Source organism: Pleurodeles waltl, chromosome 5 (genome assembly GCF_031143425.1).
Source record: "Pleurodeles waltl isolate 20211129_DDA chromosome 5, aPleWal1.hap1.20221129, whole genome shotgun sequence".
Lineage (NCBI taxonomy): Eukaryota > Metazoa > Chordata > Amphibia > Caudata > Salamandridae > Pleurodeles > Pleurodeles waltl.
Window position 1 is genome coordinate 1,488,295,014 of NC_090444.1, and position 26,329 is coordinate 1,488,321,342.

General features: G+C 45.5%; 1 protein-coding gene across 9 annotated transcripts in view; it reads left to right on the forward strand.

Annotated features, from left to right (window-relative positions):
- DST (dystonin) overlaps positions 1–26,329 on the forward strand; it is a 1,789,835-nt gene that overhangs the window by 1,537,453 nt on the left and 226,053 nt on the right. For all 9 annotated transcript variants that reach the window (XM_069235771.1, XM_069235778.1, XM_069235775.1 and 6 more), the window contains 3 exons: positions 24,260–24,419; positions 25,451–25,777; positions 25,956–26,040. In XM_069235771.1, coding sequence (XP_069091872.1) covers positions 24,260–24,419; positions 25,451–25,777; positions 25,956–26,040 — 572 coding nt within the window. The remainder of the gene's footprint in view (positions 1–24,259; positions 24,420–25,450; positions 25,778–25,955; positions 26,041–26,329) is intronic.

Consider the following 26,329-nt stretch of genomic DNA (forward strand, 5'->3'; position numbering starts at 1 on the left):
CAAGCACATTTGACACCTAAAATGTCCCCACACTCTCAAAACAAATTGTATGTAAACACAGCTCTGAACAGGCAGAGTTCCCAGACAGGTGCGCATGCAAATCTTGCCTGTCCCACCCCTTCTTCCAATATCTCCTTATTGATCAGCTATATCCAATTCACCTGTCATTCTCATTCCTTTGTCCATCCTTGTAATATTCTCTTCAAAAACTCTCCTTGCCCTGCCTCGTAGCCCCAAAGACATTTTCCATAAATTGCTATACTCTACGGCTTTCCCGCAATCGTCACTGGTAAACACCCCTTCCCAGCCATGCCCATGCCCATGACAAACTGAACAGTTCTGTGATTCTGAAGCAGCAGTCCATCCACTGTTCTCTCCCATTTTTGGCTCCCTGACCTCACAAATGCACTTCAAGCAGCCCAATGTGACGGGTGTGGATTCTGCCAATTATTTTTCCATCAGTCTTTCTGCCCTGAACAAAGGTCCTGCATTTCGGGTGGAACAGCTGTTGTTGCCTTGTCCACTTCGGGTGCCAAATCATGGAGCCTCTCTCACTGCAAACGAGACGGAGCATTAGCCACTTGGTTCTCCCACCCGGGTATATATCTAGCCCTGAACCGTATGTTCCACTCTAAGCGTATCAAGACAAACTCTTAACAACCTCAGCATGTGCTGGCCCTTTGTGGTCTGTCCGTTCATAACATACACTGCTGTTTGGTTGTCAGTCCCGAAGGACACTTTCCTATCATGTAGTTCTCCTCCCCACAGAATGACTGTCACTATCACTGGGAAGAATTCTAGAATGACAACACTGTATTGCTTCTTTCGCTATGGCTCTGGCAACTCCTATGAACACCATCTATCTTTCCTATACTGTCCAAAACCTCCTGTCCTGGACACATCGGAAAATATCTCGAGCATCCAAGTCAGAGGGACGGCATCTTGCCATACTGTCATTCCATTGTTACTCATTAAGTATTTCGCCATGTGTGCTAGTCTCTCTGAATCCTGGCAGTCAGTCATATTTGGTGGGGGGGGGTTTGACACACCCTTCAGTGCAGATCTATGAATGAAGTTCATCTTGCACTCTTTTTTGCCCAGCACATGTCAGCAAATGTTGTAATGCCTTAAATTTGTCCCTTGGCAAAAATGTTCCGTTGCCACACAGTCAAGCTCAGTGCCAAAAATGTTAAGCATGTGGTTTGACCTTCAGTCTTTTGCTCTACCAGAATAATGCCCATGTGTTTTTTCACTATTTTGAAAGTCGCCATGAATCGGCACACTCCCCTGTAATCCTCTTCACCCCTAACATCAGAAAATCACCAAGTAGTGCAGCGTTTGCACTGAAAGCAACACCTCTCTTACTGCCCACTCCACAAATGTAATAAATAGTTAAGAAGCTGCACATGCTATTGCATAGCCCATTGGCACGGCTCTGTCCATGTAAATATGTTCCTGAAATTGTAGCTGTAGCAATTGAATGTCCTGCAGTTGAACCGGCAGCAGCCTAAATGCAGATTGACCATCTGCCTTTACCAGTTCCACTCCATCCCCTCACTACCGTACTATCCTTATCGTCCAGACTTGCGTTTGCTACTGAACATTCCCATTACCTATGTCTTTTTTAATCAACAGATCCTTCATCCACAAAAAGTTGTGTATCAGTCTGTAGTCCCCTTTGCTATTTTTAGGTACCAGTCCTATAGGCGAGATGTCCATTCGAGAGGTTATAAAAGGACCTGCCATCCTACCCTTTCCAAAAACATGGCACATCTGAAAATATGTGTATGTTCTTTCCCTTAGAATACATGAGTAAGGTTCTCAATCATGCATGCTTATAACCCCTAATCAACTTTTACACCCTGAAGGGCTAGCACTGCGGCAGATTCACTCATACATCTGTAGGGGAACAGCCTCTCCTCTGAAGGAAAACATACTCACTTTCCTTCACCAGTCTACCCTTTTACGTTCACTCCCTGGTGATGGGGAAGGAAAACTTGGCATGCCTTTCACCTCTCAAAGGTGACCTGAAAGCAGTTTATATATTTAATCCTTGTTTATCTTTTTGCTCCCTGTCCCCTGTCCAGTGCCTCTCGTTGCTCTCAAAGAACTACTAGCCTCACATGTGCGCCACTTAGCAATGCAGCTAAGTCGAGGTCTCAAGCAGAGGTTAGGATTCCAAGGAAATATTCCTTAGTTTGGTGCACCTTCCATGTCTGAAGGAATCACCAAGACTTGTCTGCTGTATTTTCTACAATCCGATGATAGGTGTCCTTGGCATACCTGCATTCCTCTAGCAAAACTCTCAGCATCCGAGCCATAAACAAAATTCATAAGAAGGATCATTCTTTGAAAGCGAAGTTTTTTCCAGCTGAATGACATGGGAGCTGCTGGAGCTCCAGCAAATGTCTGACCAAAAATTCTAACCACAGGTAGTTATACCCTTGTCCTGCAATAAACATATACTCAACAGTTCAGTTCTTAGGCAGGCCAAACGTGTATTCATTACATGTGTAGCAGCTCCTTCCTGTTACATTGATAACATTTGTTAAATAGTGCATTCTTCCTACTGCAGATACAACCTTGAAAAGCACTTGCAAATGCCAGAACAAGAACATCATATCCCGCTCTCAAGACTTCCCATGCCATCTGGAGCCGAGCTCTACAAAATACCCTTACTTATTAGTCGTTTAAGCTCAAACATGTACTAGTGTGGTAGCAATGCGTTTTACTTGGCACAAGCAAGATAGACCTGGTTTGATTTTTGTGTTAGCAGCCTAGGCACCCATACACAGGTGGGGGACCACATCGAGACCAGTCATATTTCAACCAGACATACAATTACTCACCCTTCATATGGTAAAATTATACAAGAAAGACCCAATGCAAGCCGGTTTCTTGCGTTAAAGAATATAACATTCTCCAGCCGCATTTATTACAACTCACAATGTTTTGTTTTCCACATAAATACGACAATAAGTATAATACAGCATAGTGGTCGCATGGTCATATCTAATACATAGAATCTCTTATCAAATATTCCATAACTAATACATGAATACATTAAATTTCATATCAAATTAAGGAGTCATGATTGACCACCCTTAGGCCCTTGTGGTGCTGACTGATTCAATTGACTTGACATAATTGACTTGGACCCCGAGAACAACTCTGCTGGTCTCTCCATAAGTTGTCTTGTACAAGGCGAACTCACTTGCCCCCTCAAGTCAGGGGGAGCTTGGGCCAGCATAACAACTGTAAACCCAAACAACCATGCCAGCGCCACGCAATACAGGGATTCCCCCTGGCACCCATTGGGAGGTGGGGCTTGGCCAACTGGGCCATACCTTGGTCCCTATACCAGGCCACCATCCCCCGTATCCCCAGGGCCGTGTGATGGAGTACCCCGGCTGGCTGTGGACAAATCACAGTAGCGGGCGTCCCCAGGCTTCCAGTAGGGACCGCAGTACCCCTGCTCTGGATTGAGCTAAATGCTTAAACAATCCAATTCATCCTTAGTTCGCCTACACATATTCTTGACGCCAAGGTTGTCTACCTGTTCTTAGTGGCCAAACATGACTCCTCCTCAGCCACAGGCCTGGATGGTTTCCCGACCAACCAGGCCTCCCCCCAGATTCTGTTACTGAACCTTCACAGGCCTTCACAGGCTTCAAAACGTTTTTGCCCCCAGGCCAATGAAATGAACCTTATCCCTGTTGAAGGACAACTGTTCCACCGTCAAAAATGGCCTGACTGTCTTATTCGAGCCTACCGAAGGCGGGCCCCACCTAGAAACCACTCCGTGGGACGACTGGAGACCATGCAAATGGAGGAGTGCTCTAGCACCCTGTCTGTGATCTCCTGGGCAAGCCGACGTACCCCATTCCGACGAAGACCTCCCTTCATATTCCAGAAGAAGAGCAGGTCTGCTTTTCCGGCCTGTTAACCTGGTTCTGGGCAGAAGGTGACTTCGCCTGCTACTGGCAGTGGGACCGAGGATCCATGCACAGGCAGTAGCCATGTGACCTAAAGATCAGATTTCAAAGGAGATAAAATAAATATCAGTAGACATATAAAACAGTGCGAGACAATTGTGGTTACATTATTTTACGGATCATGAGGCCCTTTTACGCTCAGGCCTTCCGGGTGAAGCTCTGTTTTCCCAAGCATGAGGGGATGACCCTCTCCCACACCTAACAGGGGGTGAGCTTAGTGAGCGTCAACAATGATTGTAGACCAGGTGTCTCTAGGCACTGGCTCGTGGGGAACCAGCAACCCTCAAGCCACCCATAAGTAGCTCTCCTGTGTGTTGGCCAGCCTATCAAAAACTAGCACATGTTTAAAACGACTCATGTGCACTTGTACTCATGTGGTCAATACCAAGATTCCTACAGTATTCCACAGCTCTGGGTGATTGTCAGCAACATAAGTAGTCTTTAGTACAAGTGTGGCAATGCTTTAGTTGATAATGTAAGGAGGTGTGAGGATGACCATACTTAACACTAGCCAGGACAAGCATGTGCAATGACAGTAGACCTTTCAGTAGCTCAGATCACTTGTAGATGAGATGATGTCTGAACACCTTTATAACACACTGACAAGCCTGGTGAGAAATGTACACAGCATCTGACTCATCTCCAGAGCGCTCATTCACATCTCCTCATGAACACTCACCCACGGCCAGAACTCAGCCAGACGTCCAGAAGTTGTATGCTGCACGTCAAAGGTATAGAGACACATGTGCGAAAAATGATACTCTTAGAGCAAGCAAGACCATGTTAAAATATAATGTAGTATCACAGCTATGGATTACTTCAAGGATTTCTGGAGTGTGTGTAGCTCAGATCTTGAAAGGAAGTGAAACAGACTTGTCTTCCACAGGTGTGCTCAGGGCGAGTGGAGGACCTACCGAAAAAACAAGTGTGCGTGCCCACTCGTTGATCTACAAGAGAAGAGATGTCATCAAACATAAATTAAACACACACAAGCACACTCAATGGGAGGGTATGCACCACCCGAAGGGAAACAATACGGATAACAATCCAACATGCATGAGCGAAGTGCACACTCAGTGAGTGCAAGTATAGCCCACAGCGCACACACCCACCCCTAGCGGTATCTCCAGACACAGATGTCCACAACTAATACGGTTTGAAATTTCCTAAACATATCAATACATCCTAGTGGCAGCAAGTGCTCCACACCTAGTACCCGCAACAAACAGGTTAACACCTAGGACCAATCAGCACTGCGTGTGCATCAATGAATGCCACACCAAGAGGACTACGTTAAATACAGACAAGGGATAGCACAAGAATGAATTGACTACTGACCCTTCCTAAGTTGATAAGTGTGTCAGTGAGTAGAGTACCGGCTATTCCTATGGCCCAATGCTGCTCTGGGCTGGCAGATTTATTCTGAGCCACAGGACAACGGGCAGGCTATTTTTTTTTTTTTTTTTAATGAATATGTTGGCATTGCTGTTGTTGTAATAGCAACCCAGACTATACGTCGGAAAAAGCAGAAAAGGCGAGGTTACCTGTTTGAAAAAACGTTATTTGAATCAGAGGGCATCAATAAAATACCTCTTGACCAGCAGATCAGGTGGGTTTTGCGCATTTCCAAGAGAAACCAGAAAACACGTTTTAGAAAGACCCACCAGTCCCTACCTGAAGAGGATGAAAGAATAAAATCGCCAGCCATTTCAGACAATTACTTTGCGGGAATCCCTTGAGCATGAATACAACTTTACCGGGGTAAAGCTGCAAGTTTTATATGAGACCCTAGTCAGGCAACTGAAATAACCTAATTTCTAAGATGTATACACAACAAAGGGGCAAATGTTTCTGAAAGGTCTGAATTACCTTTAATATATATGGCTTTTGCTTCGTTTTATGCAAAAAAGTAATATAGGGCCTGTTCCTGAGTAATTCGTTGAATATTTACCTGTAAATTAACCGTGTGTTTCTTTGTGTTTAGAATAAACACATAACTTCTCTCCACATGCATATTTACGGGCAGTGCTTAATTTGTACATAAAAGCGTGCCGGTGGTCAAAGTCCTCCTTTTAAAACCGCGGCTGCTACAAATAAATGTGGGAACACAGAATACTGTGGCAGCGTAATCCTGAAGCCAACTCGGGCCTCTTCAATCCATTTAAAGCCACTCCCCGCCCCTTCAGCTCTCTTTTGCAGCTTTCTGTTTTCTCTTATTGTGACACTTTTTCATTTTTCTCTTCCTCCGTCTTTCCCATATGTGACTTTTGCAGCAAATGCTTGGAGCAGAACACCTCACCCAACCCATGCCCCCCATACAGCGCCCAAAACAGTTACTGAATACATCACCCCTGAAGAACACCATCCATCTCTGACACGGGTCCTTAAGGCCACAAGCCAGGCCATGACGTCTTCCCCGCAGATCTCGCCAAAAATGCGAGCCTCGTAGGCCTCCACAATGGAAAATCCACAGATCTTCCTCCACGACCCCGGGCCTGCTCAACGCCACAAGTCGGACAAAGAACTCCTCCTCCCACTACGTCCTCGAGCTCCAAGCCCAAGATCAAAATGCACGCCGGCGGCAAAAGGAAGCACTCTGTTGCTCGAGCAGGCCAAAGGGGTAAAGGGCGGCGGCAGCGATTGTCCGTGGGGGAGGGGGGCAGGCAGTAATGTGTAACCTGGGCGACCTTGCTTGCTACTTAACATGCCCTGCCACCCCTGGCGACTGCATGGGCAACCCTGCCACTGATGGGAGCAACCAATGGTTGCTCACTGCTGGAAATTCAAAAGGTGGCCACCGTTGGCCACTGCCTCTGACCGGTCCGATCAGGCCCACACCTGTCTTCGGTGCGTGTGAGCTGGTAGCTTGGCCCCTTGTCCAGTATCCTGAAACTTTCCATAAAACCCTCCTCCAAATATCTTGTTGCTTAACGATTGGGGTACAACCGCAGCCAGTATTGGAGGACTTCTACGCTCACTGACATAGATGCCTTTTCCAAGCACCCTTGACTGTCCCCCCGCATCTTTCCTCTTGCAGGCCTTCATGGCCCTTATTGCAATGGACTATTGAGTGTCTGCTGTTGCATTTTTGACACGCCAGGACTTGCACGGATATCAGTAGCAAGCTCCATTATTCTAGTTCCAACAGGTGCCCATGGCGCCCATCCTTCCTGTCTACTCAATCCCCGCTGGAGTGGGATGCCCTGGAAACTGCTGAACTGGCAGCAGGAACACGCACGCCATATGCAAAGTTGTCAAAGATCTAGTCAGTTTCATAAATTTGAGCCATAGTTCACTGTATAAATCACCCCATGCCTTGGAATGGTTGACTACATTAAAACTGCAACTCTGTTGTATCTTATCCATGCTAGTCCCCCAAATCTGATTCTGGCCGACCTTACCGCAGCCATTTAGTTCCACAACCCAACGCTAGGCCTAAGGCATCTTTTCACATATAGTGCTCGCATATATGGTGAACGCTACCATCCATTTGTCTATTTTTGTAGGCATCCATGGCCTCTTTGCCAATTCTCTTTTTACCATTTTTTAGCTTTATTTTTATCTCATATCTCTACATAAGTTGAAAAACGTCCACATGTGCATTACTTCATATGTTTTCTTTCATACTCATTGGCCGCTGACTGACCAGAGGATACTACACTCCCATTTATGAGCACTTCATTACCATCTATCCTTCCCTGTCTTCCCTTTTTCCTCTTTGCCCATTTCTGAAACCACCTTGCCCTGTTCTCTTGTCCATCCTTGCTCAACCGTCAGTCCCTATTTCTCGATCATCCCTGACCTCATCACTCCCCTTCATCTCTCCAACTGAACCACATTGCACAATTTTAACCATCACGTCATTCCTCCACCCCACCTTTGTGTCTTTGAATCGTCTCTCTCAAGTGACTCACCCAATGCTTTCTGAAGGCTAGACAATCCCTCTGGTCTCCCCTTCCCCTTGTACCTGCTCTCCCTTTCTTCTTAAATGCTCCTGGCAATGCACATTCACCTTCCCACCATTCAAGTTCATACTCACTCACCAGACTTACCACCTTTCTTTGTCCTGGCATCATTCTCCATGGTCTTTTTCCGCTGCTCTACTGTGTCTCGGCCGTGCCATCCCATTGCAATTGTCGCTTGTCGCTCTTTTGTTTTCTGTGATATACCCACTTCTCTCTTTTCCATTGTGAGTGCTTTCCTGTCTAGTGCCCCCAACTTCCTCACTTGTTTCTCCTTTATCCAACCTCCCCTGTCCTGCTTATCTCTTCCTGATGTTGAAGCCAAAATTCCCCTTGCTCCTGAGCTCCGCCTCACTCTCCCCTGTTCATCCATCCTCATCCCCGATGGCCTCTCTACACTGCCTATTTCTTGCTTTGCCATGAATCCTGCACCATTCCCTTGTCCACTCTTTCCTCCTAATCCGTCGCTCTCTTTACTACTTGGCTTATGTACCAATACCAAATCCGACTGTATTACTTTTCCACACCCATGCCTCAAACACTCCTGTCATTGCCCTTGCCTTGCGTGTCAAAGTCCTGAATCCTTTTCTCCACTGCTGGGGATCTTCTTGAGGCAGAGGCACCCATTACTCCTTTCCGCTCTCTCATGGTTGCCAGCCAGTTGCACCTCACTGGCTATCTTCACTTCTCGTGTGGCAAGTTCTCACCTTAGAACCTCTACCTCTTCACAGCAGGATCCTTGACTGTCTTACTGTCTGGTGGCTCTCCCCCCATCTGAATGTCTGGTGGCTCTCTCCAGCTTAGGCGCCTGCCTCCACTGCTTCTGCTCTGCACCTATCTATGGTGCCTTACAACCCACCGGTAGGTCTATCATTGTGCACTGTGGGATCTTCCAGGCCATCTCCGGGTCTGCCCTAAAGGGCCCTGCAGGTCCTCTCTTGCTCTCCACGTGGTCATGCCTACCTACCACGTCCGCTCCTGCGACCCAGCCCCCAGCGTCACTCACACCATGTCCCTCATCTCTAGCTGGCGCCAGTGCCTGGTTCCAGCCTCCATGCACCCACCCTGCCTGAATGGGTAGCACACTCTGCAATTTGCATTGTGAAGGTCTTTGGAACTTCCCCTGGACCTAGGTCTCCTAGGTAGCCACTGTACCCCTACAGCTGGCCAAAAAACATGCGGGGAGCTTTTGTTCTCCACCTGTGGGCCCCTCGCTAGGTGTTGCTCCCTGCTGTAATGAGGGAGATAATGCATCCAACATCACTACAGCCCCACCATCGCCCCCAAACTCTGCACGATCATCAACCTCTCCTTCAACACCGCCACCTTCCCGGACAGCTGGAAGCACGCAGAAATCCAACCCCTCCTCAAGAAACCCAAGGCTGACCCCAACGATCTCAAAAACTTCCGACCGATCTCTCTCCTCCCTTTTCCAGCGAAGGTCATCGAGAAGATCGTCAACGCACAGCTCGCCCACTTCCTAGAAGACAACTCCATCCTAGATGTTGGACTTTTGGCCATACGCATGGTCATCCCTAGTCTTTTTGCCTCCTTCCTCCTGTTTTTTCTGACCTCTCGCTGTTGGCTCTAGGACTCTGAGCACTTTATCACTGCTGACCAGTGCTAAAGTGCAGGTGCTCTCCCAACTGAAGTTGGTATGATTGGCTTATACCTAATTGGCATATTTAATTTACCTATAAGTCCCTTGTACAGTGGTATATCTATACCCAGGGCATGTAAATTAAATACTACTAGTGGGCCTGCAGCGCTGCTTGCGCCACCCACTGAAGTAGACTTTCAAACCTGTCTCAGGCCTGCTAGCGCAGGGCCTGTGTGCGCAGTTTCTGCCACAGGGACCTGGCATCTAAATTTACTTGCCAGGCCCAGAACTCCCCTTTTACTACATGTAAGTCACCCCTAAAGTACGCCCTAGCTAGCCCTATGGGCAGGGTGCCATGTATGTAGAAAGGCAGGACATGTGCCATATTGCATGGCCTGTCCTGGTAGTGACAAACAGCCTAACTTGGTGTCTCACTGCTGTGAGTGCTGCCTTCTCATAGGAATGCATTAGAAATGCCCTGCCTTATGTGTAAGGGGTATTGTCTGATTTATGAGGGGTAGCGTAGGCGTGTTTGGTATGGTTGTGATGGTGATAATAAATACTGCTTACTGGTGTGGGTGTATTTTTTATTACTATCACAGAAATGCCACTTCTAGAAAGTGCGCATTTATCTGTGCTTATGATTCTGGTGTTTTGCAGCTTGACTCCAATCCACGTCTGGGCAGAGTGACAGTTGGGGCTTTGTGCATACTTTTCAGACAGCCTGTACACAGGGAGAGTGGAGGTGTCACCGAGGTGCATCTGCATGCTGAATAGTCTTCCTGGGCTGAGAGAAGGGAGAGGCGGGGCACACCTACATTTGTAAAGGCTGTGCCCTGGCCTCACACAATAGGGTCGTTAACCCCCCACTGATGTTTGGAGCCTGTGCTGAAAGGAGAGAGGGGGCACTCCCAGAACCAGTTGTAACTGGCTGGAACCTCCTCTCCCTAACATTGTAAAACACTGTAAAAAAGGACTATAAGTACAGGGGAATTTTCCCCACAATTTGAACATTCTTGGAACTTGAAACCGGACACAGAATGCTGATGAATGGACTCACCAGGAAACCGCCATGGACTGCTGCTGCTGTGCTGACCCGTGACCTGCCTGGTCACTAGGAGGAACTGCCACCAACTGCACCCCTTGTGCTGGCCTGTAGCTGGGCCCACCAGCCCTGTACCTTTTCCTTGATTATTGTTCCCAGGGGCAGGGTGCTGTGGCCCCTGACCCCTGCACCGATCTTCTTAATATTGCCTTAGCGCTTAGGGAAGAAGCGCTCTTATGGAAATGCTGCAGAAGATCACCGCCGCAGCCCAGGCAGCATGAGTGTCGTAGCGCTTTGAAAGCGCCTTTCTTGTGCCCGGGGAAATCACCGCCGCAGCCCAGGCTGCATAATTGTCTTAGCGCTGTGAAGAGCGCTGGATGGAAATTCACTGCCGCAACCCGGGAGCCTCATGGTGCCTTTGCGGTCTCTACAGCGCATTTCCTTGAAAGAAATCACCGCCGCCGCCCGGGCAGAGCATCTGATTCCAGGCGCGAGGTTTGCGCCCTCTCTAGTGCCCCCGGGGCACTAGGAGAAGTGAAAGAAGGAGCTATCACGCTCCTATCGTGCTCCCGGGGAACGCGCGCTTTGTGGAGCGTCCCCGGGGCACCAGCCGGCCCCACCTGGGACCGCAACGTCATCTGGACGGAGAGGGAGAGGAGGACGCCTTTCCCTCTCGTGCAGGAGTCCCGAGGACTCTCCTGCTATTCCGGGCCGGGCGGCAGCCTCACCGGAGGCTCGCCCTGGCCCCCAGCTCTCTTGTTGGCCCCCTCGCGGGCCAGGAGTCTTTTATCTCGGGGTCTCCCAGTGGCAGGGCCACGGAGGTCCCGGGAGACCCCAGGAGTTATCGGGTCTCCGGAGGGGCCCGCGTTTCACCTAGGAGGGGGTGCGAGGCGCCCCCCTCCCCCTCTAAAGGTTTCCCAGGCTTGGGCCCCCCCTGGAGAGGGCCGGTGGAGGCCCGGGGGGCCCCCCAATGATCCCGGGTCCCAGAAGGGGCCCGGCAAGGAATCAGAGAGGGTGCGTGCTGCCCCTCTCTATCTGCCAAGTCTAGGGAGGCCCCCGTTTTGCGCAGAAGAGCGCCGGGGGCCCCGTTAGTTGTCTTCAGGCACGGAAGGTGCCTGCTTCATCATTCCCAGGTACTTTAAAATGGACCAATATGATTATAGTCTAAAGTTCTTTCTACAGACTTTGCCATTATGATATATTGCCTACCTGTTCTATGATGCTTTGACATATGTGTGCACATGTTCCTTTTATGGGCATGACTTGCTAATATGTTTCCCTAACTTGCCATAGGTTTTCTAATGTTCCTACTATGGGCGTTTTATGATATGCTTATGACAAGTGTTCTAATGTGATAACATGTTTCCTGACTACTGCTTATGTTGCAGAATACTGAGTAACCTGTGTGTTATGTGTGACTACTGCTAGTTTGCAGAGTAATTAATGTGTAACGTGTTGTGACAACTGCTAAGGTAGCAGGATAGTACTGTTATGTGATGTTGGTCTAATAATTACGTTGTGTACAATACAGTGTATTTTTATATAATCTGGTGTTGTGTTTCCTTTGTGGTGGGGATATTGCGTCACATGTATGTGTGTGTTGTGCAAACGCTTTACGCATTGCCTCCGGGTTAAGCCTGACTGCTCGTGCCAAGCTACCAAGAGGGTGAGCAGGGGTTATCTTGGACGTGTAACTCCCTTGCCCTGACTAGAGTGGGTAAGTTCTGCCTGGCTGAGGTGCATACCCTAGCCAACCAGAAACCCCATTTCTAACACTAGACCCCTCACAATCTGGATTCAGACGAAACCACAGCACTGAGACCGCACTCCTCGCCGCCACAGATGACATCAGACAACAAATGGACAACGGCGAAACCTCAGCCCTCATCCTCCTCGACCTATCAGCCGCTTTCGACACAGTCTGCCACCGCACCCTGCTAACCCGTCTCCACGAAGCCAGCATCCAAGACAAAGCCCTCAACTGGATCTCATCCTTCCTCTCCGACAGAACCCAGAGAGTCCGACTCTCACCCTTCCGCTCCAAAGCCACCAACCTCATCTGCGGCGTCCCCCAAGGCTCCTCTCTTAGCCCAACGTTGTTCAACGTCTACATGGCCCCCCTCGCACAACTGGCCCGTCATCACAACCTCAGCATCATCTCCTACGCCGACGACACCCAGCTCGTCCTCTCCCTGACCAAAGATCCGCTCACCGCCAAAACCAACCTCCACGAGGGACTAAAATCCATCGGCGAGTGGATGAGCAACAGCCGCCTGAAGCTCAACTCCGACAAGATGGAAGTCCTCATCCTCGGACGCACCCCCTCGGCCTGGAACGACTCCTGGTGGCCCACCGCCCTCGGACCCCCACCCACCCCAGCCAGCCACACACGAAACCTCGGCTTCGTCCTCGACTCTGCACTCACCATGTCCAAACAGATCAACGCCGTCTCCTCTTCTTGTTTCAACACCCTCCGCATGCTCCGCAGGTTCTTCAAGTGGATTCCAACAGGAACCAGGAAGACGGTGACTCAAGCCCTCGTCAGTAGCAGACTTGACTACGGCAACGCACTCTACACAGGCATCCCAACGAAAGACATCAAACGACTCCAACGCATCCAGAACGCATCAGCCCGCCTGATCCTCGACATACCCCGCCGATGACACATCTCCCCCCACCTGAAGGACCTCCACTGGCTCCCTGTGGATAAAAGGATCACCTTCAAACTCCTCACCCACGCACACAAGGCACTACACAACACCGGACTCACCTACCTGAACACCAGACTCAACTTCTACGTCCCCACACGTCAACTCCGCTCTGCCAACCTCGCCCTCGCCATCGTCCCCCGAATCCAGCGCAAGACCTCTGGCGGCAGATCCTTCTCCTTCCTCGCCGCCAAGACCTGGAACTCTCTCCCCACCTCACTACGCCAGACCCAGGACCTCCTCACCTTCAGGAGACTCCTCAAGACATGGCTCTTCGAACGCTAGCAGCACCCCCCCCCCCCAGCGCCTCGAAACCCTGTCGGGTACATAGCGCGCTTTATAAATTCACTGATTGATTGATTGATTATCCTCTACTAAGAGGGGACTCACAGGCAGATACCGCTGCAAAAACTTTCACTGAGGCAGTTCTCCGTGGCACCCCTGGGGACTCCTCTGCTCATCCGGTTGTGCTCCAGGCATTCGCCTTCCTTCTTAAAATGTCTCAAGGGCCACCTGGATTTCAGCCTCCGAAGGCACGCTGGATGCGTCTATCTTCTGCGTTTCGAACAATTCCTGTAGCGTTATGCAGGACGCTAACGACATCATTGCGGCACGTCGTTACGTCCTCCTTCCAATTCATCCTGTGCAGAGAGGGACTTTGCCTCAGTGGCGTAACAACCCTTTGCTGGGGTGGGGCGAGCTATACGCGCCCCCTTTACATAGCACCCTGGCCGGAGAGTGCACTTAGACACATTGCAACAAATGTACTAACAGTAAGAAGTGGCCCGAGGTGTGCCGCATCCTTGTCCCACTGAGCAGCAAGAGGAACTCGAGAGACGTGAGCTGCAGGGAAGTGCATAATAAATTGAAGACGGCTGCAATGGGGGATGGAATTTAAAGAAAGTTGTGGGCAAGAGCCAACAAGTGCTTTGGCTTGTTTAATAATACATTGAATACAAATAGTTTATTTAAGCCTCTGATCGCATCTCGTGGTTCTTTCTGGCTTCGGCGGTGTGGCTCATGAGGTCATTACATTCTCTCTGAGCAATAGCAGCCCCTCACTTCTTAGTGTCCGCATTTCGAGGTATGTGATTGCTGAAGCGCGTCCAGTACTTTGCAAGCATTTTAAACGTGTCCCTAGAAAGGACGAAAATATTGATCTTGGGGAAAAGTGGTGTTTCATTCAAGTATATGTTAACAGAGCCAATTAGCCCGACTTTTTACAGTGATAATGGTTTTCATTTAGAGATCTCCAGGAGGTGCGGGCAATTTTGTGACATGTGCCGTGAATAGTATTCCGTGCATTTAACATTTTTTTTGTATCTAGACCAGAGTGGTACTTCATCGAAAATACAGTTTCTCTACATAGGAAATTCATGCAAATTAGCACCAAGTCAATATCGTGGTATTACTGCAAACGAGGGTCTATGATTCAAATCTGAAGCTGTGTAGTGTTTGTGGATTTCTAAGATCTGACGCGTGTAGTAGACGTTGGCACTGGTTGGCTGCTCTGAAGTAAAGGCTAGAATGGAACAGGCACTGTCTGCACTGCCTTCTTAAACAGCCACCAGTGCACATTCATCGTACCAGCAATTCCCAGCTTGCCTGTCATGTTTTATAGGTTGCCAGGGCTACTCGAATCTTAATGACACCCTACTAGGATTTCTTAGCTGGACTACCAAACTTTTAATTGGGTCATGCTACCGATCTTCAGCCTGGCTGCCACACTTTAATCAGGGTAACACCTGCGTTTCTGGTCGCTAAACTACTGAAATTAATACAGGCTTTTTCTACCGGGTGGTTGTTCATTAAATACTGTCCCATTGTTCCAAAGGAGGGCACTGTATTTTATTTAGGCCAGTTCCACTGCTTTTACAGTGTACCGATCTGTTTTGGAGAGTGCCAGCACGCCACTGGTTTAATTTAGGATGGTTCTAGTGCCTTCATTTTGTGGTTGCTTTTATTCTGAAAAGATAACACTAACAGTTATTGGAAGCCTCAGCAGACAGTCCAAACAGTGAACTGGTCTGGAGTCTGAATAACATCTTGTTGTTCTGACCAGGTGTGATGCACACTGCTGGGCAGTGTGGTTTGTTTTCAGTACTGTGCAGTATGAAGAATGCTTGACCATCAGTCCTGCCAATTTGGCTCTTTTCATGACTTGTCTAGTTGCTGGCAAAGGGCCTAAAACTGTTTGTCATAGGCACTTTTCAGAGGCAAGGACGTCCGATGAACTCTCTTATTATCAGGAAAGGGTAGTCTTTTCAGACCCCCCCAGACCTGAAGCAGTGTGTTCCACAATTTAGGTAAGCCATGCATGTTGCTTGACTTCACTCTGGCAGCTACAGAGAATCGAGAGTCGACCCATGTCTATAGCATTTGTTTCTTCCAAGGCTATCTAAATGATTGTCTCCCATTTGTCTAACTTCTGCTCAGTCACTTAACGTTTTGAGGAAATTCAGCTTGCCTGTTTATAATTAAACTGCAGCTACAGAGCTTTTTAAATTTTCGTCACAGTAGAGAGAGTCACAAAAGCAGCCTTAGTCTATCTGTGTGTTTCTCCACAAGGTGGTTTCCTTTTCACCCGCTAAGATTGACCTTGGAACACTTTTGCCTTCTCGGAGGCTATCTTCATCACACATGGCACTCACAGAGACGCATGGGGCAACGGTTTCAGATATCACTGGTTATGTTTTACAGCAGAAAATATGGATTATTTTATTCATAGTATGTTCTCATGTGTAGAGCTGTTTCCGGGGTTTGTCTGGCGCTATGTTTTTAGACATAAATCTGTGGTTTATGGTAGATTATAATATATAACTCCTAAGCATTAAATTACTTTGTTTATGCCTACAATGCATACATAAAGGATTGATAACGAATAATCACGTTATTCCTGAGCTGTGATATCTAGTCATATGGCTTACAGTGAAGTGTTTTGTAGAAGTCTTGAACCATGGGAAGGCATTATAGGATATTTTGCAGGTTTGTAGCGTTCTCCCCAGCCTGGGTAATTGCCGATGAATATGCCACAAACCGAGCTACGTATTACACATCTGTATTCGTCTGTGTGTAACCGCAAGCTCATCATTCCAAACCTGCATTCACTTCACCACATTCTAACACTTGAGTCATCGCTCTACAGAGTCTTTCAGGAGCCAACAGTGTTCTGTCATGCACACTCCAACAACACTACATCACCCTCTCTGTCAAATAAAAAATATACATTGTTTTACAACACTTACACAATTATAACTCGTCAATAAACCTTCTTGGTGCTTTCATGACTCGTCCTGATCAGGTCCTTGGAATCTGGTAGTCAGCAATAGGATTGTCCATGATCTGCTATGGTGATGCAGGAGCAACAGCAGTCTGGGGTTTTTCAATTGTCTTTTCTCAGCCAGTTTCTATATTGGGATCAGTATCTGACGAGCATTGAACCACATGTCTGAAATGTGAGGATTCTCAAGTAATGGATTTCCCAATACTTTGAACAGTCACCATGTTCCCTTTGCTGGTTACGACATGGAAAGGCTCGGCATCAAATGCAGCATCAGATTTACGTTTTCTTAGCTGACATACGAGCACTTGATCTCCCTCCTCTTGTGAAAACAATGTCCTTTGCATGTTGTCTCTTGTCTGCATAGGCATTCATTTTCTTTTACGATCCAAGTCTTTTCTACAAATCTCGTCATCAGTACCTGATGTTGTGTTGGTCTACTGAGGTAACTTGGTCGTCATTGATCTCCTGAACATAAGGGCTTTCGCCTGTGGTCGTGTGAGGAGTTGAATGGTAATCTCACAGGGTAGAATTCAAGACAGTCTTAAGGTTGAGCTTTTCTAATGCAGCACGCTGAACAGCTTTCTTTAACATTCTCATGAAACGTTCAACAAGGCCATTAGCCTGTGGCCAAGGGGTGTGCTCTTCTGATGCTTCACATTAAGCAGATTGAGAAAGTGTCTGAATTCTTGACTATTGAAAGGTGGACCTTTGTCAGATTTTTAAATCACAAAGATGCCATCTAATCTCTCAATGACTCTTTCCTGAGTGATAGACAAGAAATCTTAAATTAATGGAAAGCAAAAGTATTCATCCACAATCACCATCAGGTGATGTCAATTGTCAAGTGGACTGAAAAAGTCAACAGCATTTCTTTGCCACACATGCTTTGGCAAATCTGATACATTTAAGGAGTGCTGAGTGTTTTTTGATGACAGGCAGTTGCATAGGTGTCAGGCCTTCAAATCTCTTCCAATTTGTTCATCGAGATGAGGAAACCAGACTCAATCATGGTGAGCTCGTGTAGTGGCAGTGATTCCACAATGTCCTTCATGGGCCACTTCATTTATCTGTTGTCGCAGACGCTCCGGAATGACAATTATTGAACCCCTCAGGATAATTCCTTGGGTCAAATAAGTTCATCTTTAACATTTTTATACTTCTGGTATTCACTGTCACTGGTAGGAGGTCGAGTATGTTGTTTCCATGGCTGATGTGTAATAATGCCTTTCAGTTTTAACATGCCACTATCTTGACTCATGGCAATGACAATTTTTTCCAACGAAATAGCAGGTGGTGTTTTGATTTCACATTGAAGTTTATGTAGATCTCAGCTGTCTTCGATGGGGACGTTTGACAGTGTATAGGCACTCTGGAGAAGTATTCAGCAGGGTTTTGCTCTTTCCCCAGATGATTCATAATTGTGTAGTTGTATGCTTGTAATCGTAGACACCAACGTTCAATGCGGGAAGGCATCTTGGCCTTTGGATTGCCAAAGTGGTCAGCAGCGCTTGATGATGTGTTACAAGCATGGAAGCTTTTCCCTACAGGAACATGTGGAAATGTTCACAAGCCCACACTACTGCTAAACTTTCTTTTCAGTTTGTGAATAAGCACGCTCAGTCTGGGCCAAACTTTTGCATGCATAAGCCACAATGGGGGTCATCCTGACCCTGGCGGTCATTGACCGCCAGGGCCAACGACCACGGAAGCACCGCCAACAGGCTGGCGGTGCTTCCTGGCCAATTCTGACGGCGCGGTCAGAAAAGGGAAACCGGCGGTTTCCCGCCGGTTTTCCCCTGGCCAAAGGAATCCTCCATGGCGGCGCTGCAAGCAGCGCCGCCATGGGGATTCCGACCCTCTTCCTGCCAGCCTGTTCCTGGCGGTTTACACCGCCAGGAAGAGGCTGGCGGGAACGGGTGTTGTGGGGCCCCTGGGGGCCCCTGCACTGCCCATGCCACTGGGCAGTGCAGGGGCCCCCTAACAGGGCCCCATTAAGATTTTCAGTGTCTGCTTGGCAGACACTGAAAATCGCGACGGGTGCAACTGCACCCGTCGCACCCCAGCAAATCCGCCAGCTCCATTCGGAGCCGGCTTCATCTTTGCTGGGGCTTTCCCGCTGGGCCGGCGGGCGATCTTTTGAAGATCGCCCGCCGGCCCAGCGGGAAAGTTAGAATGCTCCCCGCGGTCATTTGACCGCGGGCGGTGTTTGGGCGGTTTCCGCCCGGCGGGCGGTACCCGCCGCCCGCCGGGGTCAGAATGACCCCCAATATGTCTTCTAGCGTTTGGGTGTCCTCTGTGCTGTGCAAGCATTCCGCCTATCCCAGGTGGGTTAGCATTAGCAGCAACTTACGTATGTAGCTTTGAATCGAAATATGCCATTTCAGTAGCATTTTCAATAGCCTGTTGGATTCTCCTAAAACGTTGCTCGCATTCATCTGACTAGTGAAATGAAGCATTCTTTTTCATCAACTCTCCTAATGGAGCACTCACAATGGCAAAGTCTTGTATATATCTGAAACAGTAACTGTCCATGACAAGGAATGAACATAACATGGAAACAACTTCTGGGGGACTGGCAGTTGACAACACTTGTACTTTGGCTTGATCTAATGTAATGCCCCCGTCAGAAAAGATATGACCAAATAATTTTTGCTTTGTCTTATTAAATTCACATTTCTCAGCTTTTAGCATTAAGCTGCGATCAACATGTAAACAACACACTTGGCTGAAAGCTTTGTCGTGTTTCTTCTGTGTAGCTCTGAAAACAAATATGTCATTGCAATAGTTGAAAGCATTCACAATAGGCTATATGCTATGTCTAATGACATCTTTAACAATTTCTGCAGCTGATGACACACCAAAACCTAGCCTTTTGTATTGAAACAGGCACATATGTGTAGAAAAGTTTGTAATGCACTTGCAATTCTCTTCGAGTTCCAAATGATGACAGCCTTTATTTAAATTAAGGGGAGAGAAGACCTTTGCACCATTCAGTTCTGTTATCATGTCAGCAATGTGCAGACCTGGATGTTGTTCTTTCTTTTGCCTTGTTCATTTGATGCATATCCACACAATGGGTACAGCTCCTTCACTGTTCTTTGTGGGCACTACCACTCTGGATGAAACCTATGGCGTCGGACCAGTGGAACACTCAATGATATCATGCTTAAGTAATTTGAGTACATCTTCTTGTAAATGAAATGCAATTTTTCTGTTTTTTTGAGCAACAGAACGGACATCCTCATTAATGTGCAATTGTACTTTCATAGTCTTAAGTTTTCCTAATTCATGAAATCATAAAGGGAACTGACATACTATTTTGGGATGAGTATTCATATTGTAGTTCACTGATATCAGTCCCATATCAGCAGCTGTGCTGAAGCTGAGTAAACAGGCATTTGATGCCATACTTTGAAGTATGTGAATGGGAACCTGCATTTTATTTTCTTGTGTTTCATAGTTGCTACAAATGAACCTTTACTTTTTAAGGATATCGATGCAGCCCATGTGTACACTTTGGTTTTCAATGGCATCATTTGTGGTAATGGAGATAGTTCATTATATTTCTCCTCAGGCATAATATTAATCGACACACCACTATTGAAGATAAAAGGTATGAAACAACTGTTTATTTTCAGTGTAATCTTCGGACAATGTTTGAAAGACTTAGGTGCTTTTTCATGTTGACCTTTCTTGGGATTTGTCTTCTACACATTCACAATTTTCTGAGGTAAACATCAACATCACACAATCATCTTCTTCACTTTCACTTGATATTAACACTGACAAACTTTTCAATGATGATTTCGATGATTGTCAACTTCGTTTGGTGTTGATTTATCTCAACTGATGTTGTCACTTGGCCTTGTGGGTATGTGCCCAACATTGCTTTTGGAACAGTCGGTCTTCTCGCCTTGACGCACTTACTTTTTACTTTGCCTTGCAAACCATCACAAAATGGTTCTCTTTACCACATTCTTTGCATATCTGTCCAATGGCGGGACATTAAGCTTTGTATGGAAACAGCGACCCCACATCTAGAGCACAACTTTTTTTTCCATGGAGACATCACTTTGTGTCATTCAGCTTTGTGGTTTTGCCTGCTTTTCATGTTCAGTACTGAACCACTTTGAGCACTTCCAGTCTCCATGCCAGCAGCTTGTCGATGGGCACACTCTTCAGCTCTGGCAGCTATGAGAACTCGGCCCAGACTATTTATCTGAATGAATCTGACAGTCATCTATCAATAACTCTGAGACATATTGCTTCTTCATCATTAAATTAACTGAATTTGCCGTATTTTATGAGCGTATCCAGTCTCTCAACAAACCCATCTACAGTTTCACCAACTCTTTGTCGTTCTTGACTGAAAATGTACCTATGATAATCTACATTCAGCATTGAGTTGAACTTGAGACTCAAGGCTTCTTTAATTTGACGGTATGTAACTTTATCGGCTTACAGAATTTTCTTTATGACTTCTTTTACACCATCACCAGCAAGATTCTTATTGTCTAGTGCATCATAAAACCATTAATGTCTCTATCTAGGGAGCCCATCCATCGCCAATATTTTGCTTTTTGGCACTATCAAAGGGTGGTGGTGGTTTCAGGAAGGCAGCAGCATTACAACTGTTCATGGAATTGGCTGACAGTACGATAGGAGCTCCCTCTGACTGGATTAACTGTTCATCTGGATCTGTTTCATTCATAGCATCTTCCTGGTCTTGTGATGTGCTGGCCTCGGGGTCATTTTTTTATGCCTCTGGAAAATGTGGCCTATTTTTTGGTTCTATTGGAAGAATGGCCTTCTACTGGGCCTCTCATTGCTGCACGTAAGGAATGCTCTACAAGCACAATCCCAGTCACTTTCTCTGTAGAATAATGACTCTCTTTAATCAGTTCTGGTAGCAGATGACCTTTCATTGTATCTGATTTGCAGATTTTCCAGGTGTTCTTTTGCGCTTTGGACACCTCTTTGATCTATGCCTCACAGCGCTTCTGATTGCAGCATTATCTTGTAATTTGCTGTTGGTATTTGTTGTCTTTCAAAACCTGGTTGTATCTGCCTTCAGCTGTAGCATTCCATATACTTTATAGCTTTATATTGTGTAGTAGCTCAGTACCTTTCTTAATGGCCAGCTAGTAGTTTCTTGATCAACAATGTGTAGACTTGTAAGTGAAGCTTTCTTTATCTTCAAACGCTTCACACTGGCTGGAGTTGCGCTTTGAATCCACATATGCGGAACGCTAATCTTTGGCCCTTCGATGAAGACACATATGGCATGCACGAGCAGTTTTCTTAGAGCACGGCAAGCTCTCTGGGAGAGCACAGTCGATCTTCGGGTTACTTATTCCCTATCTCATCCCCAGTTTGAACGTCTTCCCCAGCATGCTACCTGCCAATTAATACACCACACATGGAGGTATGTATTACACATCTTCATTCCTCTGTGTGTAACCGCAAGTTCAACATTCCAAACCTGCAGTCACTTCACCACATTCTAACACTTGCATCATCACTCTACGGAGTCTTTCAGGAACCAAAAGGGTTCTGTCATATATACTCATGGAGCACTACATAGGTGACCTTGTAGATTAATTATATTGTCACTGAGCTTGCCACTTTTATGACAGAATGCTTCTCAAGCAACCTGCTTTTAGTTATTAGTTAACTTAAAGGGGTCAATACAACTTACAATTATTTTCTTGGGAACTGAGCATTCTTGCAAAACCACATTTCAGTTAATCCCACTAGTATTTCCTTAAACTGAGTAACTTTCTGCATCCTTGCATTGTAAACCACATCTTCATTCATTTCACAAATAACATCTAGGGAATGATTCCATGAGGTTCTGTTAAAAGGAACTTAAATAGGCATTACAAATATTTGTCTGACACCTGAGTATTTCTTTACATGCTCTGTAAGCTACATCTCAGTATTAGTATACTCCTCAGTTCTTTTTTCCGGTACTCCCTCTGTTTTTGCAAAGTGCACCCAGATAGATCTTAAATTTTTTTGGAAACTGAGTAATTCCATACATTCTTGATAAAGTACAGCAGGGTGCTCTTTACAGTTATTTTTCTGGGATATGGGTAACTCATTTTTTGTACTCCACATCTGTATGAACATTACATTTTATCCTATGACCTGAATATCTCCCTGTGTTCACAGAACCTACCTCACGTAACCTGCAGTGGTGAGCATCTGTATTTGGTCCCAGCCAGCTTAATGAGTTCACAGTGACCAATGGTTTCACCCTCATGTGCGCCCCTTTAACTTTGACAACTCATATTTTACTTAGAAACAACCTTCTAAATTGTGGAGGTAATAAGTACATTCTGAAATCATATTTTCTTATGTGACAAACAAGGTAGAAGACAACTTTAGAAAAATAATGGCCTAATGAATTGAAACACTCTGCCCACAGTGGGTTGTCACATGTGGGTCTTTGTGGAACAGTATCTGAATATTTTGTATAGCATATCCATATGATACCCTCCCTGATTAGAAAACACTGGTATTGGGCTTCATTGGTTTCATTTAATTTCAATAGTAATGAACAAATATGTAACCTTTCTTGTACTGTTGGCATATCTCAAAAGAAGAAAATATAAACACCCAACACAACGTAGATATGCCCGTACTTGGCTATGACAGAGCTCACAATCATGCTAACTACTAGGAAACAACATTCACAAATTTGCAACAGTACACATTGGACAGACTATCGATGATATACCCAGTGTAGCCCAGGTATGTCTTACAGACACTTCTTTTGTGGTGTGGCTCAAAACAAAACTAACAAACAGCCCACACAAATCAGTAACAGGGCATGTTAGACAAAACATGTCATCCATATTCAACACAACATAAATATGCCATGAGGTTTGCTGTCACAGTGCTCACAACACTTCCTATTGTGATATACTGCACACCAATATCCATCAGAATGGTTGAAATACATTCAATACGACCCAGATGCACATTATAGTTTGTCATCACCCCTAACTCCACACATATAGTTTCACCTGCCAGGCAGAGGCTATTTTGTTGAACTACTGTAGCTTTTGACAAAGTCCTTGCCCTTAGCTTATATGCTACAAAATCCTATATATAGAGCCAAATGAATAACACATAACTATGTGACGAAAAATAATACATCACCTCAAAAGGAATCAGCTTTGGGACTGCCTTGGGAAAACTGAAACCATTTAAATGATAGTGGATACCTGAAAGTGCACCAGGGCCATACCACTAGCAGAATATTCACAATACAAATTGCCAAAAACATTGCATATCATAGGATGGTATTATGGCAAGTAAATCAGGTGTGGCACTATTCATATGAATTACAGCTTTTGAAATCATTGCCTGTTTGTGCAGTAACTGGGAACATGCATATTTGTTACATGTGTATGCCAGTTACATGTGTATTTAGGGGAACTAATGAGTATTTTGATCCACCCTTTGACCTTGTGTGATGATTATGAGCTGCATCTTTTGGTTAGATATTGAACCTACAATACCTGCTCAGGGTTGCCCAAGGTACTGCACCCTGTTGATAGCCAGCTAGATGTGTGCTTTAGAAATGCTACAAGATAGATACATAGATACCCACAAACACAATTATTTTCTGAATTACTTAGTCTTGGTATGTTTGCAGGAATCGACAGTTGGAAGACATATCTGTTGTTGCAGCAGAGTTCCATGAAACGTTTGAGCCACTAGTGGAGTGGCTTTCTACTACAGAAAAAAGACTTGCCAACTCAGAGCCTGTTGGAACCCAAACCCCTAAGCTGAAGCAGCAGATTTCTCAGCAGAAAGTAAGGAAGAACAGCACTTTAAACGAACACATCTGTTAATGTTATTTAATTGTATTTATATACTGGCAGAAGTTAAAAGTCAGAATGTTTTTTTAAGGATTAACGTTCTAAAATGTGCCCAAACATTGAATGTTGTGGCCTACCCACAACACAAATGTTTTCGTTTTAGCTTGCTTCTCTAACTGTTTTGCACTGGTTAATTATATACTGTGTGCAAATGTTTGCACACAGTCCTTATTCTGTTTTTGCCACAATACAATGGTATGAACGAGCACCTGCATATTTTGCATACAAATAATTCTTTAAAATTTAAATATTGAGCAGAAGTTCAAATGTTTAATGTGGAATTCGTAAATTATCATACAGTGGCATATAAATTGTAATTTTCATGCATAAGTGTTTCATATTTTATTGATTTAACAATGAAAAACATTGCAATTGCAATTCCATCTTTTGCGATTCAATATAGAAAAAGTCATAGCTTCGAAGTATGACTTATTTGTTGTAAATTATTAAAACATTACACTTCTGCTCGACAGTTAAGATTCGTGTGGCGAAGTGCGGCTGTTTTACCAATTAGACATTAAAACAGTCCGCTACAACTTAAAAAGGCAGCTTCAATAATTTTTTGTTGTGCAAAGTATGCCATTGTTTCTTATTGCAGGGAGATTTTGCTCACCTTTGTAAAGAGGCACCAAAGGGGCCGAAAGACCATTTACTGCTTTGCACAACATGTAATTCTTCATTGGTGTGATACTGGTATGCACCCTAGAGACTGTCTTGCACACCATGACCATGGCCTCGAAAATTTCTCAGATTTGCTTAAAAACAGTTAATAATTGAGTTTAGTGATGAGTGATCTTTAATATTATTATTATTATTATTACTATTATTATTATTATTATTATTATTATTATTATTATTATTATTATTATTATTATTATTATTTAACCTTTGTCCATTCTCTTAAGTTTTGTTTGCCCATCTTCCTTTTTTCTTCCGTTTCTCATTGTTTTTAAATCCTTGGCTAGGCTTTAGAAGATGACATCACGACTCGCAATAAAATCTTGAATCAGTTTATTAGTGTGGGCCAGTCACTAAAGAATATGAGTTCCAGGGAAGATAAGGACATGGTGCAGGAGATATTAGATTCCTGCCAAGCCCGCTACATTGATATTCAAGAGAAAAGTAGCAGGAGGTGTGACCTGCTGCAGCAGGCACATTGCAATGCCCAGATTTTTGGGGATGATGAAGTTGAACTGATGAACTGGCTGAACGAATCACATGACAAACTGAGCAAGCTGTCTGTCCAAGATTACAGCATCGATGTGCTTGCGAAACAACATGCCGAACTGCTGGTATTTTTTTTCCCATTTTTTGTTATTTCTTTTATTCATTCCTAACTCGTGCTCGCTTCTTTTTTCCACTAATCAATTTCATTTATTACTTGCTTAAAAAAACCGCATGCTTCTGATTTACCTCTGATCTTAAATGCATTCCACAGACATTATGTATTGATATGCTGTCTCTTTCTAGCTTCTCCAGGAAGATATTCTACTCCGAAAACAGAACGTAGATCAAGCCATACTGAATGGTTTAGAACTTCTCAAACAAACAACTGGTAAGAGTTTTTCTTAAAGCAAATGATTATTATTATTTTAAAACCGTGCACTACTATTTTTTTAAAGTACAGGGGGTTGAGTCACTAAATGTTCCCACATCTGCCTCACCGCACTTGTTCTATATTCATGAACAAGGCTTGCACACTGTGTGGCTAGAGGACGGACAGGACAGCTAGGCATAGCAACCTTGTCCATCCAACGCCCTATATTTTAAAGAAAATAAATGGGTTCCCTTTCTTCTGCCCATCGTCTGGCCAATCTGCTCTCTCTGGAGCATGGATAGAACTC